The sequence below is a fragment of the Hemitrygon akajei genome, chromosome 30, assembly GCF_048418815.1.
Source record: "Hemitrygon akajei chromosome 30, sHemAka1.3, whole genome shotgun sequence".
In the NCBI taxonomy this organism is placed as follows: Eukaryota; Metazoa; Chordata; class Chondrichthyes; order Myliobatiformes; family Dasyatidae; genus Hemitrygon; species Hemitrygon akajei.
The window spans coordinates 7,421,196-7,436,166 of NC_133153.1; the positions used below are offsets into that span (position 1 = coordinate 7,421,196).

The 14,971-nt window shown below is 38.3% G+C and overlaps 1 protein-coding gene across 2 annotated transcripts in view; it reads right to left on the bottom strand.

The window, feature by feature from the left end:
• sltm (SAFB-like, transcription modulator) overlaps positions 1-14,971 on the bottom strand; it is a 72,470-nt gene that overhangs the window by 38,359 nt on the left and 19,140 nt on the right. The window contains exons 5-10 of one of the 2 annotated variants that reach the window (XM_073032924.1): positions 9,184-9,243; positions 7,427-7,454; positions 5,609-6,026; positions 4,887-4,933; positions 4,388-4,518; positions 4,150-4,299 (exon numbers count right to left, since the gene is read on the bottom strand). In XM_073032924.1, the coding sequence (XP_072889025.1) occupies positions 4,150-4,299; positions 4,388-4,518; positions 4,887-4,933; positions 5,609-6,026; positions 7,427-7,454; positions 9,184-9,243 (834 nt within the window). Of the gene's footprint in view, positions 1-4,149; positions 4,300-4,387; positions 4,519-4,886; positions 4,934-5,608; positions 6,081-7,426; positions 7,455-9,183; positions 9,244-14,971 lie in introns of both variants that reach the window. The other variant, XM_073032923.1, reaches the window with a different exon arrangement.

Consider the following 14,971-nt stretch of genomic DNA (forward strand, 5'->3'; position numbering starts at 1 on the left):
GGAGGTCAACCTGATCCAGTCTGCAAGAGAACTGCGACTTTGGAGAAGATTTGTTTTCCAGCAAGACAATGACCCCATGCATAAAGCCAAATCTACACAGGAGTAGCTTAAAAAGTATAAAGTCAATGTCCTGGAATGACCAACTCAGAGTCCAGACCTCAATCCAAATGACAATTTGTTGCTGGACCTGAAAAGGGCTGTTCACTCATGATCCCTATGCAATCTGACAGAGCTTCAGCAGTTTTGTAAAGAAAAATTGGGAAAAATTGAAGCGTCCAAGCTGATAAGAGACCTATCCACACAGACTCAAGGATGTAATTGCTGCCAAGGGTGCATATACTAAACACAGACTTGAAGGGGATTAAATGCTTATGCAATCAATTATTTTGTGTTTTATATTTGTAATTAATTTAGATAACTTTATAGAGATTTTTTTTCACTTCGGCATGAAAGAGTCTTTCTGTTGATCAGTGTCAAAAAAAGTCAAATTAAATACACTGTGATTCAATGTGGCGAAACAATAAGATCTGAAAACTTCCGGGGGGGGGGGGGGGGGAAATACTTTTTATAGGCACTGTATATTAGCTCAGCTCCATCACCTAAAAAGAATTCAGCATGTTTATTTTCAGTCAGTAGTGTAACATACTTTGCTCTATCAAGGTGAGCAAGTACTGCAGGAAAGAGTTAAGATTTTCCTTTACTTTGATATTGTGTTAATTGCATCAAAAAGTTTGAATTGCTGAAACTACTATCAAGTCTTTACAAATTGTTGGAGTAGATGGTTGAGCTGGTGGTTAAACCAGTCTCTACTAACTACCTTGTTTTCTGGCCCATTTTACAAGAGATGTGGTTGACTGTTCTTTCTGAGGAGACCAAGGTCTTTTGGAGTATGCAAAGATGTTCTAGCAGTCTGTTGTCATCAGTACAATCTTCTATGTGGTGGCATGCTGGGGCAATGGCATCAACATGGGTGATGCCAACAAGCTCAATAAACTGGTAAGAAAGGCTGGCTCTGTTATAGGAATCAAACTGGACACAATGGAGGCTATGGTAGATCAAAGGACCCTATGGAAAATCCTGGCAATTCTGGACAATGTTTCTCACCTTCTCCATGCCACCTTGGCTGAACAGAGGAGCACTTTTAGTAACAGACTAAGACAACTGCGCTGCTCCAAAGAGTACTATATGAGGTCATTCTTACCCTCAGCCATAAGGCTCTAAAATGAGTCAATCTATAGCTGGGGAAGACTGTTAAAATTGTTTGAGATAACTTACTTTTTTTATTCTTTCTTTCTTCTCTTCTAACATTCCTATATTTGTATTTCTGTGCCCTTGTAATGTTACTATGACACTATAATTTCCTTTGGGATCAATAAAGTATCTATCCTTTAGGGACTTACTCACTTTTATATTTGTTCAATAGGTAATCCTTGTAAATGCTCTTACAAGGAACTTCCAAGTCTCATTCCACTAGTTTTGTGATATTTTCTATCTGACTGGATGAAATATTAGGTTCATTCCAATTTGTTTTTGTTACCCTGACCATCCTGATAATGTCTGCTTTCAGGCCATCTTCAGTGGACTACACATCAATTTATTCATACTTCTGCTCATTTCTCACAGGTTTGCGCTACAAAGACCATAAGACAGGAGCAGAATTAGGCCATTTGGCCCATCAAGTCTACTTTGCCATTCCACCATATTTCATTTATTATCCCTCTCAACCTCATTCTCCTGCCTCCTCCCTGAAACCTTGGACACCCTGACCTCTGCTTCAAATATTTCAAACAGCCCATCTATCTGCCTCTACCACACTTCAGGCAGTGCATTCCAAGCACCCACCATGCTGTCTAAAAACTTGCCCCCTATACCTCCTTTGAATTACTCCCTCTCACTTTAAATGCATACCCTCTGGTATTAGACATTTTAACACTGGGAAAAAGATTCCTGTCTACCCACTCTATCTATGCCTCTTAATCTTATAAACCTTTATCAACCCTTATTAGCCTCTGCCACTCCAGAGAAAACAACCCACATTTGTCCAACCTCTCGTAGTAGCACATGCCCTCCAATCCAGACAACATGCTGGTAAACCACCTCTGCACCCTCTCCAATGCCTTGACATCCTTCTTACAATGCGGCAACCAAGACTGTATGTAATACTCGAGATGTGGCCTAACTAGAGTTTTATAAAGCTGCAACATTTCCCAACTTTTGAACTCAATGTCTCAAATAATAAAAGCAAGCATGTCACAAGCCTTATCCACCTGTACACCACTTTCAGGGAACTATGAACCTTGACCCCAAGATTTCTTTGCTCATTGAACACTATCAAGGGTCTAGCCCTTAAAAATGTACTTCTCTTGACATTTGACACTTCACATTTAGGTGGATTAAACTCCATCTGCCATTTCTCTGCCCATATCTGCCATTAATCTATATTTCACTATAACCTTTACCAGTCATCTATACTAATATTCTTACTTTTAAATTTTCACAACACAAATGATCAATTAGTACTCATTATTCATTCTGCTTAAAAATAAAACTATTTGTACTTTACAAAATCAATACTTTTAGAGGTATATCATCTCTGATAGTCCTGGATTTCTAAAGTAGGCAATTTTAAATTAAAACTTTTGAATCAGAATTTTTATTGCCTTAAATGCAGATGTTCCCAAATCAACCTTAACTATGAATGCTGGCAAAATGTTCAAATGCAAGGGGTGGAAGTGGAGTAGGGAAGGCTGGTGGAACTAGTGCATTACTTATGAACTTCATTTAGTCTACACTCAAAGAAACATAAATTCTGTTCCAATGACCATCATTTTTCTCAGGAACACAAAGGCATCTTAAAATGAAGTCACTAAAAGCTAGTCGACAAAATCATATTCCATTCCGGATGCCTGTACCACCTTGTTGCTTCAGATTACTTTTAATAGATTCAGATATACTATAGCACAGTTAAAAAAAATGAACTCGTCATTCTCCATATTATACTGTGGATTCCAGTTAATTGGGCCGTCAGTTAACCTGGGCAGCCACTTATTTGGGATAACTTGAGAAGAACAAAAATTACTAGAGAAAATAGCCAGGATTCCCTTCATTTATTTGGGACACTATGCCACTTAATTGGGACAGGAGACTGTTTACAAACAGGTTTTAAACTAGTGTCAGTGACAAGCACTTGTGTGACCGTTATAGACACCGCATCAAGCTTAGTTTTCTAATTACAGTCAATTGTTCAAAAAGCAGAGATTTTTCTCACTAATACTTGGCGAGAAATAAGCAGAAAGACAATTCAGACAACTTTGCTTACTGCAGTTTCAAACATTCAGACTTGGAGATGTCAGAAATGGCTGGAAGTGAAAAAGTAACAATTTCACGACTTCAACAATTCAGGAACTATGAAGAATTTGAAGGTATCAACAATCACCTTGAATGTTACCATGAGTATGAAGGCAGTCTATTACTTCCACTAGGTGTTTGCTGATTTTGTTAATTTGCAGTCATTCAAAAGAACACAGCAATGTACACTGGATGAATTCCTCTGCTGATATCTATTAGGCACTAATACACAGTTTTATAGTACTGAAATAGTATTGGTTGTGTTCTAATTCGCTATTCAGTAAAACAGTAGTTTGTCTTTTTCTATACCTTAAACTATTTCCATGAAACTTTGGCTAACTGGGGTAAAATATACTTGGCCTGATGTGCCCCAATTAACTGGAATCCACTGTAATTCATTTGATTTATTGATCCTTTGGCCTCATTTTGTTACATCAACCATACTAAAATCCTCAGCACATGGCTTTTCAAAACTTTTGTCACTATTCTCCACTGACAAATCAACGGCACTGCTTTCATAACTTGTGCTGAAATTAAATATTCTCCAAATACAAATTGTTCTTTTTGCAACAATGGAACTCTATAATAGAGGAGTCAGAAGATTTATGACAAGCCTTATGGTCTTAACGGACTTGTATAAAGTCTGACATACACACATTAAACACATCTGGGTCCATTAATATTTGGAGGTACTGGCAGTTTGGAAATATATATGTATTTCATCTTTAATTTTTGTTTTTTTTAAGAAATGTAATCACTTACTTATGTCATAGATTTAAAAAAATCATCTTGAATAATTACCTTTTCAACAGAAATCTGCTGTCCATCAAGCTCTGTGCGATGAAGATGAGAAATACACCTAGTCACTTCTGTACTTGAAGACATGGTCACAAATCCGTAACATCGAGCACCAGGACTCCGTGCATTGGTTACTACTTTGGCACTCAGAACCTATATTAAAAAGTAAGAAATACAAACAATGAACCCCAATTTCACGATACTTAAAAAAAGTTTACTCGAGAGAAAAACAAGTATATACCTTGCCATATTTACTAAACAGATTTTTTAGATCAGCTGCTTTTGTATTCGAGGACAAGCCACTAATCCAGAGGTTTTTGGAAGAGCTGCTAGTGCTGCCGCTGCTGGTCCCAGTATTGCTATTACCAGCTCCTATGATACGAATCAAAAAATAAAATTATCTTGAGACTAAATTATTTGAGCATGTTCAAAGCATCCAGGTTTTGTTTTACATCTCTGAACTGCAGTTCATATCCACACATCTACAATATGTCCACTGACCCACAATGACTCCCTGGTCAGTAACATCTGCTTTTGACTTCTCATCCTCATTTTCAAATCGCACAACCCATCACCAATCTGAAGTACCTCCAAACCCTCAGATGTGGTCTTCCAATTCTGACATTTATTCTTTACAATAGTGGTCATATTTTCACCTTGCTCCATCCTAAGTTCCAAAATTTCACAGAAATTAACATTTTCAGCATAATTTGAAAACACTTTGGTTAATATTGTCTTACCTCTTTCATCTTTAGAAGTGTTCTTATCTTTCGAATCCTTACTTGAACTATGAACACAAAATAATGTTAGAATAAAGGAAACACTAGATCAAATAAAAAAAAGTGGAGGTAATTTTCAAAGTAGTACTAGAAGTATTTATTAGCACAAAACAACACAATTTTCCCCTAAAAAGCACCAAAACTAAAATGATTACAGACAAAATTATAAAATTAAGCATTTTTGGTCACAGATATACCGAAGCCACAAGGCCTACATTTGAACAGAATGGTTCCAAAATCGACTCTTGCATTGCCTTTCCAAAGCTGAATGAAGATCTAGATTTGTGCCAATTCTACTCAGTAAGCAAATCACAATCTTCTCCAGTAAATCAGGAGTGGTGGATTTGATTCCTTATGCAAGAATTCTCCTTACTTGATTGTAAAATTTTCACACCAATGTGCCGATTGTTCAGGATCAACAAGGCTTTTAAAAAAAATTCTTGTAAATTTTCAACAAAAACAAAAAAACCTGACATTACAAAAACTAACATGTGTAGAGAATAAAAAATACAATAGCAAAAAATGTCAGTCTTGCATGTGTCTTGAAAAAAAAACATGTAAATCCTTTTAAAATGAACTGCAAGATACTGTTAGTTCTCAGTATAAGAACCATGATTACTCACAAATGCAGACTGATCTTACTGTTGGTACTCAGTATCATAAATTGACATAGAAAAACAAACCTCTTTGCTTGACTGGATGCCCCAGAAGATGAGGGGCCTTTCTTTGAAGAATCTTTCTCTTTCTCTCCAGCTTCAACTTTTCTGGACCCTTCTCTGGTCTCCTTCTTCGCTGACTCTGCTTTAGCTCCTTCCTCCTTTCTTCCTTCCTTGTGGATTTTTTCTTTCTTTCCATCATTTTTGACTTCTCCCTTCATATCCTCCTGGGACTGGCACTCCTTTTCAGCAATGGTTTTATTCTCACATTCTGGAATTTTCAGTGTTTTACCTGTTTCCAAGAGGTCATCACCATCGAAGTCCAATGTGATGGCATCTTCAGCTTGGATTGTGACTGATATATTGTCATCATCCACTTCCTTCAAAGATGCATTAAGTTCAGTTTCATCTTGAATTGTTTGTTGAGCCTCAGCAAGGCCTTGCTCTGAAGGTAGAAATTTAGACACTTCACGAGAACCGTCATCTATATCATCTACATCTGAGGGATTTAACAGGAATAAACATGGCAAAATACAGGTTTAAATGTCAAAACGTTTACCTAGTAGGTGACCTTATCATTGATATCAAAAAATACAAATAACCTAAAATGAGAAGGTTAGAAAACTACAAGGTGCATGTAAATCTGAATTCTTCATTGACAAAGTTGTTAAGTTCAATACCTTTAACACAAAGTTTTCCATTGTAATACAAACATCCTTAGGAGGAGATATTCTTTGGCGAATGAATCCCATTTGCAATCCTTTCCATATGATGCACTCTGTCTTTATCCAGCCAAGGTTTGTTTCTGGTTGCATTCATCACTCCAGAAAAGTGTCAATGTCCAACAAGATCTTCGATTTGGCATTCATGTGTTTCTGACAGAATTCACTTTATGAAATGGTCCATGCAAGCCATGCTGTCCATTGTGTTCATCCACATTCTGAAGGGCATCCACCATCTTCAAAATAGTTCCACACTCTATACCACATCTCACAGAATTCAACTGTCCATCTTCGTATCACACATTATGGATAATGGATGTCAAATGATCAGGATGTTAGTCTTCGGTGAAATAAACATCACTTTTCATTTCCCATGTAAATTACACAGCAGTGACAATCTTCAACAGTTCTTTTGTCCAAAATGTTACATCGGTATTGAGTCCTCCACAGTTCCAAAGCCAATCAACGTTCATCGATTTGCCTCTATTTAATGTTTCACTGCTTATCTATGCTTACTACAAAAAAAATCAGATTCTCTACTCTTCAGATTCCAGACTACCAATTCTAGTAGTGCAAGTAAAAGAAATGCATATGACCATCAGTAGTAATAACCATGCTTTTCCTCAATTGTGAAAGCAAAGAACTGATGGACAATTTGATGAAATGAAATTCAGTTTCTCCAGTACAAAAACTGCTCCAGCATCAAGGGAAAGAAAACAAATTATCTGGTATTATCCCATCTGTTTAATATTAACATGATTTGACCATCCAAATTGTGATGAGGAGAGGATACACTAGATTTTCTGAAGCAAATGAAAAGCATTGGTAGCTTTTGATTGGCAGAAATAAATGGAAATCATTATGCCTTAATTTGTGCTGTGCATAGTCATACATGCACTACTGTAACCGGCAAGTCTAGGTTTGCACCTTTTTACAAGTCACAATTAGGTTTTTAAAAATATAAACTTTCCACAAAATAGTAGTTCATTAATTCCTTTTTATGCAAGTTCCAGTGCCTTGTAATGGCTTTCCAACCTTCATCTACTCATAAGATACAGTACAAATCACGGTAAATTAAAGGGAATATACAAACTTTGCAAAAGGTGTGGCGACTGCAACATACCTTTTTCATTCTCATCCTCTTCGGCTTCCTGAAATATCAGTTTAAAACATTTTTTTTTAAAAAACATGAAATTGCTGAAGTGATCAAGTTTCATTTTTAGAAAAACATAGTTATGAAACAATATAGTTTATGAATCCTATGTATGATATTGCAGAGCATTAGGGAAAGTGCATTTTATTAACAGTCTAACAAAAGGATACCTGAAGAATAAAAAAAATTACATGATGGCACCAACAATTATTCAGTGCTCATAAAAATCAAACCCCAAGCACAAATAGCACTAGTTTTCAGAATCATATAAAAACATGGCCTGGAATACTAGTGCACCTTCGGTGTGCCAGATTTTCGTTGCTCTGAGGGCTGGTGGATTTGAGGTTGGTGTCACGGCCTGATGTGTCATGATAATACATGGAAGACCAAAAGCAGCAAGAGACCCATGTTGTTTGGGCACAGAGCTTAGAAAAAGCGAGTTATTTTGTTATGTCTCTCCTCTCACTGTGAAACAGGGATACCTCTTTTCCCTTATACGAGAGGGGGGGAGAGGGAGAGAAGGCGCGCGCCTGCGGTATGTTGAATTACTGGGTACATGAGTAGTCTTTGGGGTACTGCAAGTCTGTGTCTCTGATGCTTTGCTGCACGTTTGAGTGCTCGATGGAGGGTGCAGATGCTTTTTTGCATGTGGGGGTCGTCACTCTCCTGCTGCATGTGTGGGAGGGGAAGGCTTTGGGGTTCTAACATTTAACTGTCATTCATTCTTTGGGGCACTTCTGTTTTTGTGGTTGTTTGCAAAGAGAAAGTATTTCAGGATGTATATTGTCTGAGAAATGTATACATTAATTGTACCTATTGAACCTAATGGGTGCTAAACAAAAGTATGTCTACATCCACCAGCGTGATTGGTGGACTATATAGTGAAGAGTTAAACTATACCAATGAAAAAGGCACTTTGAGTTAATAACTACAAAGGCAACAGCCATGGAAGACTTTGTCAAGCTTTCCATTCTTGATCACTAGTCAATTAACTCTGTTGCAATTCAAGGCTTTTGATCATCAGGGTGAACCTGTGCACAGAAAAGTCATGCTCAAGTTATACCAGGTCTTCATCCTAATAACTTATCCATTATTAAATTATGTTATTTGCATACCATTCCATTAAGATTATTCATTACTTGTACACTGTTCTTATCTCACTGCAGTTTGAAGCTCTAATCCAAACAATCTTTTGCAGCAAGTAATGCTTACATGGGTCTCTACAGTCTTCCTATCTCAAGGAGAATTTGAAATAGTAAATTAATGGTTATCGAGTAACCTGCATCAGACTATTGCTTCTTTGCCAATCTTCCCAAACTATTATCTTTATAACCCAAAGACAGCAGGTACATTGGTCAACTGAAGCTTGATTGAAATATACTACCATTCATTCATGGATAACCAACCAGGGCCTGCAACTCTGTTCTTAACAGATCTAAATACTTTCAAAGAGGGTGAAACTCATTGCTACCTCGTCAAGGAGAATTAAAGGAGCATAATAAATGCTGGGCTTGCCAATAATTATGAATGAATATAAAGGGTTATCTGCATGCCCCACTCCACACCATCCACTGCCATTTATCTGTTGTACAGTGCTCCAGATCACCTGGATAAAATGTAAAAGTGACTAACACCTATAGACCCAATAAGAAGTCACGACTTTGGGGGGAAAAAGGAGAAAATTAATTAAATATAGAGGAAAACCTCAGCCAATTAGAAGTTCTAACCTCTTCAGGTATAAGGACATCCACTTCTTCAAGAACAAGATCTTCATTTTCTTCCTCAGCCTGAATAAAAATATTGAATCGTAATTCAATTATACTTCAAACAGCTCAAACATTACATAATCAAAATTTATCTTTATAAATTAACTGTCCAAGCCCACTCTTAAATCTTCAGTAGCAATGGAATATTGTTGTGGTACTGAAGACTGATACAACCACATGAGTAACTCATGAAATCCCAACACACTCCAGTTTAAGTAGTACACATCAGCTTCATTGAGGATTCTCTAATTACCTACACAGTTCAGTTTGCTTCATTCAAATATTAACATTGTAAATAAAATGAACATTATCAACAGCCTTTAACTACACTCAGCTGACAAATTTTTAAAAACGTCCTTTTGTCTCAGCATATTTGGCAAAATTTCTTACTATTCAAAATGTAATGTACTTAGAATTCTTACACATTATTAAAGCCATTTATCTTCCGTACTGCTGAATAAAGACAAGTAGATGAGCCCTAGAGCACTAAGATACATTATGGCTGGAAGAGCTTCAAGAGGACTGTGAGCACTTAGAGTACTTTTATCATTTATCCTTTTTTGTCATTTAATGTACCGACATTTGGAACATGGCAACACACGTTGGCTGTTCTGCCCCTCAAGTCGGTCTCTACATGCTCAATATGATTTGTGTTCTTAAGTCTGTGAAGCTATTATTCAATTTAGAAAATGGGTTACTTACTGGGAAAACATTTAAGCAAAATTAATAAACTGAAAAAGCATTCACATCAGTTTCTATGTGAAACGAATCATAATAAAGAATGTGAAGTTTAGAGGTACACTGCATACACAACAGTAAAAGCAGGGTTTGCATGTCATTACTTCTTATAACACAAAACCTAACAGCATAAATGGCGATTATGCTTCAGTCCCCAAGGAGCTCAGTGCCTTTTATGCATGCTTTGAAAAGGAGAATAAAATTACACCTGTGTGAATCCCCCCGGCATCTGACAAGCCTGTGACCTCTGACTTGGAGGCTGATGTCAGAACAATTTTCGAGACAGTGAACCTCGCAAGGTACTGAACATTTGTGCCGATCAACTGCTCAAGGACATCTTCAACCTTTCACTGCTGCAGCTGGAGGTTCATACTTAACTTCAAAAGGGTATCAATCATATCAGTGCCCAAGAAGAGCAGGACCAGCTACCTCAATGACTATCAGCCAGTAGCACTCAGCTATAGCGTCATGAAGTGCTTAGAGAAGTTGGTGATGGCTAGAATTAACTCCTACCCAAGCAAGGATCCTGACCTGGTGGAATTTGCCTACTCATTGACCTTGGACCAGCTAGACAACTGACAGCTATGTTAGGATGCTGCTTATTGATTATAACCCAAAGTTCAACATCACCACTTCCTCCTCAATACTGATCAGTAAGCTTCAAAACCTAGCCCTCTGTACCTCTGTATGCAATTAGATCCTTGACTTGCTCATCGGCAGACTAGTCAGTGGAGATCAGTAATAAATTTTCTCCTGACAAAAGTGAAGATGCACCTCATGGATACATGTTTAGTCCACTGCTTATTTCATCTACACTCATGATTATGTGGCTAGGCAAGGTTCAAATGCCATCTATAAGTTCACCAATAACACCATTGTTGTTGGCAGTCTCAGACAGCAACAAGGAGTACAAGGATGAGATAGGTTGGCTGACTGAGTAGCATCACAACCTTGCACTCAAAGTCAGCAAAATAAAGAACTGATTGTGGACTTCAGGAAGGGAAGTCAGAAACTGTCAATAGCTTCAAGCTCCTGGACTTCAATTTCTCAGAGGCTCTCTCCTGGGCCCAATATATTGATGAAATCATGAGGACACACCAGCACCTCTACTTCATTTAGAGTTTTAAGTGATTTGATATGTCAAAGACTCTAACAAATTTTAGAGATGTAGCGTAGAGAGCATTTCGAGTGGTTGGTGGTGCCAACGAAATAGGTTGCAGAGGATTGTAGACAGTCAGCTCCATCATGTGTACGAGCCTCCCCACTATCAAGGACATTTTCAAGAAGTGATGTCTCACTGTCCAGGACATGCCCTCTTCTCATTTCTACCATCAGGGAGGAAGTACAGGAGCCTGAAGATGTACACTCAACGTTTTAAGAACAGTTTCTTCTCCTCTATCAGATTTCTGAATGATCCATGAAGCCAAGAACACTACCTCACTATTCCACTTTTGCACAATTTGTTCTTTTTATATATTTTTTATGTACTGCTGCCACAAAACAAATTTCGCAATACATGTCAACTTCTACAGATGTACTGTGGAGAACACAACATAAGAATTAGGAGCAGGAATAAGCCACCTGACCCATTGAGCCTGTTCCGCCACTCAAAAAGATCATGACTGATCTGGCCATGGACTCATCTCCACCTACCTGCCTTTACCCCATAACCCTTAATTCTCCAACTATGCACAAAATCTATCCAACCTTGTCTTAAATATATTTACTGAGGTAGTCTCTATTGCTTTATGGGGCAGAGAATTCCACAGATTCACTACCCTTTGGGAAAAGCAGTTCCTCCTCACCTCCATTCTAAATCTACTCCCCTGAATCTTAAGACTATGGACACCTAGTTCTAATCTCAACTACCAGCGGAAACAACTTTCCTGCCTCTATTATATCTATCCCTTTTGTTACGTACCCGTGAGACGTGACAGTGGTGTGCTTGTCACGTGAGTGGTGTTGAAGCTATACTGGACTTAAGGTAGTGGTCTTGTGATGGTGGAGTGATGTCATTTTCCCGCCACTAGAGGTCATGTGACAGGATTTTAAAAATTTTTTTTACAGGGTATAAAAGGAGGACCCCTCCCTGTGAGGAGGGGCAGTTCGTGGCTGGATTTGCCATTTTGACTTCATGCCACTGCGTGGTTTAATGTTATGACGCAGTTTGGTTGAAAGATGGAGTTTTATTTAATGCCTAAAGTTTAAAAGGTCATTGCCGGCAGGTTCTTTATAATACGGCTAGTTGAGAATCAGTGGAGAGTGAAGATCGGGGTTCGGGAGTTAAAAGATCGAGGAAAGTCGATTTCGACGGTGAAACAGGTTCAACCTTGTTAGATCCTCATTCAGAAGGAATTTGTTGGCTGTCCCCATGTTAATCCCTGTGAATAGCAGAAAGGATTGGGGTACAGTTTTGTAAAGGAAAGGTCAGTGCCTTTAAGCCATTTCATTTTCCATCTTCGTAAATTCTTCATGGGAAAAGTAGTTCGACTGGGAATCGCAGCAACACGACGTGAAAGAGAATTTAAATCGTCTTAAAAAGTCTCTCCCTTAAATGGACTGTAAGCATTTTGAACTTTTGCAATACTACTTTGAACTGTTTTTGCAACATCGCTTTACAAACTGTTTAAGCTTCATTGCTTTAAGAACTATTTAAGCTGCCGCACAGCAGCTGATTTCCGGTTATGTTAGTTGTTTGTTTACTTTTGGGGGGTTTGTTTTTCAGTGTTTAATAAACGTTTTGTTTGTTATCAAAACCCTGCCTCACTCATATTTATTGTTGCTGAATCCGTAACACTTTCATAATGTTATGTTTCTATAAAATCTCCTTTCATCCTCCTCAACTGCAGCGAGTACAGTCCCAGGCGACTCAATCTCACCTCATAATCTAACCCCCTCATGTCTGGAAACAACCTGGTGAACCTCCTCTGTACCACCTCCAAAGCCAGTATATCCTTCCTCAAGTAAGGAGACCAGAACTGCACGCAATACTCCAGGTGTGGCCTCACCCTGTACAGCTGCAGCATAACCTCCCTGCTCTTAAATTCAATCCCTCTAGCAATGAAGCCCAACATTCTGTTTGCCTTCTGGATAGCCTACTGCAACTGCAAACCAACCTTCTGTGATTCTTGCAGATACCAAGTCCCTCTACACAGCAGCATGCTGCAATTTTTTACTATTTAAATAATAACCTGCTCTTCCATTTTTCCTTCTATAGTGGATGACCTTGCATTTACCAACATTGTATTCCACCTGCCAGACCCTTACACATTCACTTAACCTATCTATATCTGTCTGCATTTTCTGCACAATTTGCTTTTCCACTCAATTTAGTACCATCAGTAAACTTAGATAAACTACACTCAGTCCCTTCTTCCAGACTGTTAAATGTATATCGTGAACAGCACCGACCCCTGTGGCACACCACTCACCAATGATCGCCAACCAGAGTATACCAACTCTCTGCTTTCTACTTGTAACAAATCCTCTATCCATGCTAATACATCACCCGCAACTCTATGCATCGTTGACTTATGGACAAGTCTTTTATGCTGCACCTTAGTGTACGCCTTCTGGAAATCCAAGTAAATAACGTCCATCTGTTCCCTTCTATCCACTGCAAGTAGGACCTGCCTTTGCTGAATCCATGCTGTGTCTGCCTGATGGATCTATTTCTTTCCAGATTGCTTGCTATTTCTTCTTTAATGATAACTTCAAGCATCTTCCCAATCACAAATGTTAAACTAACTGGTCTACAGTTACCTGCCTTTGCCTACATCATTTTTTGAACAGTGGTGTGACATTCACCATCTTCCAATTTGTTGGGACCTACCCAGACTCCAGAGAATTTTAGTAAATTATCACCAAAACCTCAACTATAACTACTACCATTTCTTTCAGTACCCTGGGATGCATTCCCAGCACCTCTTTAGTGATAGCTATTGTATCGAGGTCCTCATAATAATCCGATTGCATCCATAATACCCCTCTTTGGTATGTTAGATGTGTCCTTCACCATGAAGACCGACATAAAATAGTCATTCAAAGCCTCTGCCACTTCCTCATTACCCAATATCATTTCCCCCTTCTCGTCCTCCAAGGGACCTATGTTTACTTTAGCCACCCTTTTCTGCTTTATATAATTTAAAACACTTTTACTATTTTTATATTTTGTGCTAGTTTACTTTCATAATCCATCTTTATTTAGAACTCAGTCGATCTGTGTTGCTTTTTAGTTTCCCCAATTTTCCAGTTTCCCACTACTCTGGCAACTTCATATGCACGAGCTTGTAGTGTGATGCCTTCTTTTATTTCCTTAGTTATCAAAGGCTGGCTTTCCCCACCCTTACTGTCCTTAATTTTAACTGGAATATACTTTTGGAGAGCATCCTGATGTCATCTTCAGGAACGGGGTGCCGGGGGGGGGGCGCTACTGCACAGGATCGAAAAAAACTATAGAGTTGTAAAATTACTCAGCTCCATCATGGGTACTAGCCTCTGTAGTATTCAAGACATCTTCAAGGAGCAGTGCATCAGAAAGGTGGCACCCATTATTAAAGACCCCATCAACCAGGGCATGCCCTCTTTTCATTGTTACCATCAGGTAGGAGATACAGAAGCCTGAAGGCATACACTCAGCAATTCAGGAACAGCTTCTCCCCCTCTGCCATCCAATTTTTAAACACTATCTCACTTTTAAAAAATTATTTGTTTTTGCGCTATTTTTAACGATTTAATATACGTATATATACATATAGATGTATAGCAAAGAGCACTCCCACTCCACTGTTATTTTATTTTCCATTATTAACATTGAGCTCTGTTCATTCAGATAAATAAAATCCAAATAGATACAATATTTCTGAATCATAGAATTGTATTCAAGAAACATTGCCAAACCGTTGCCAAAACTGTACCCTCAAAAGGTGCTCTTACAGCAATGACACACCATGGCACAGTGTGGAAACGCTGTCTATAAGGACTTCAGTGGTGCAAGCTCTGAATATTGATA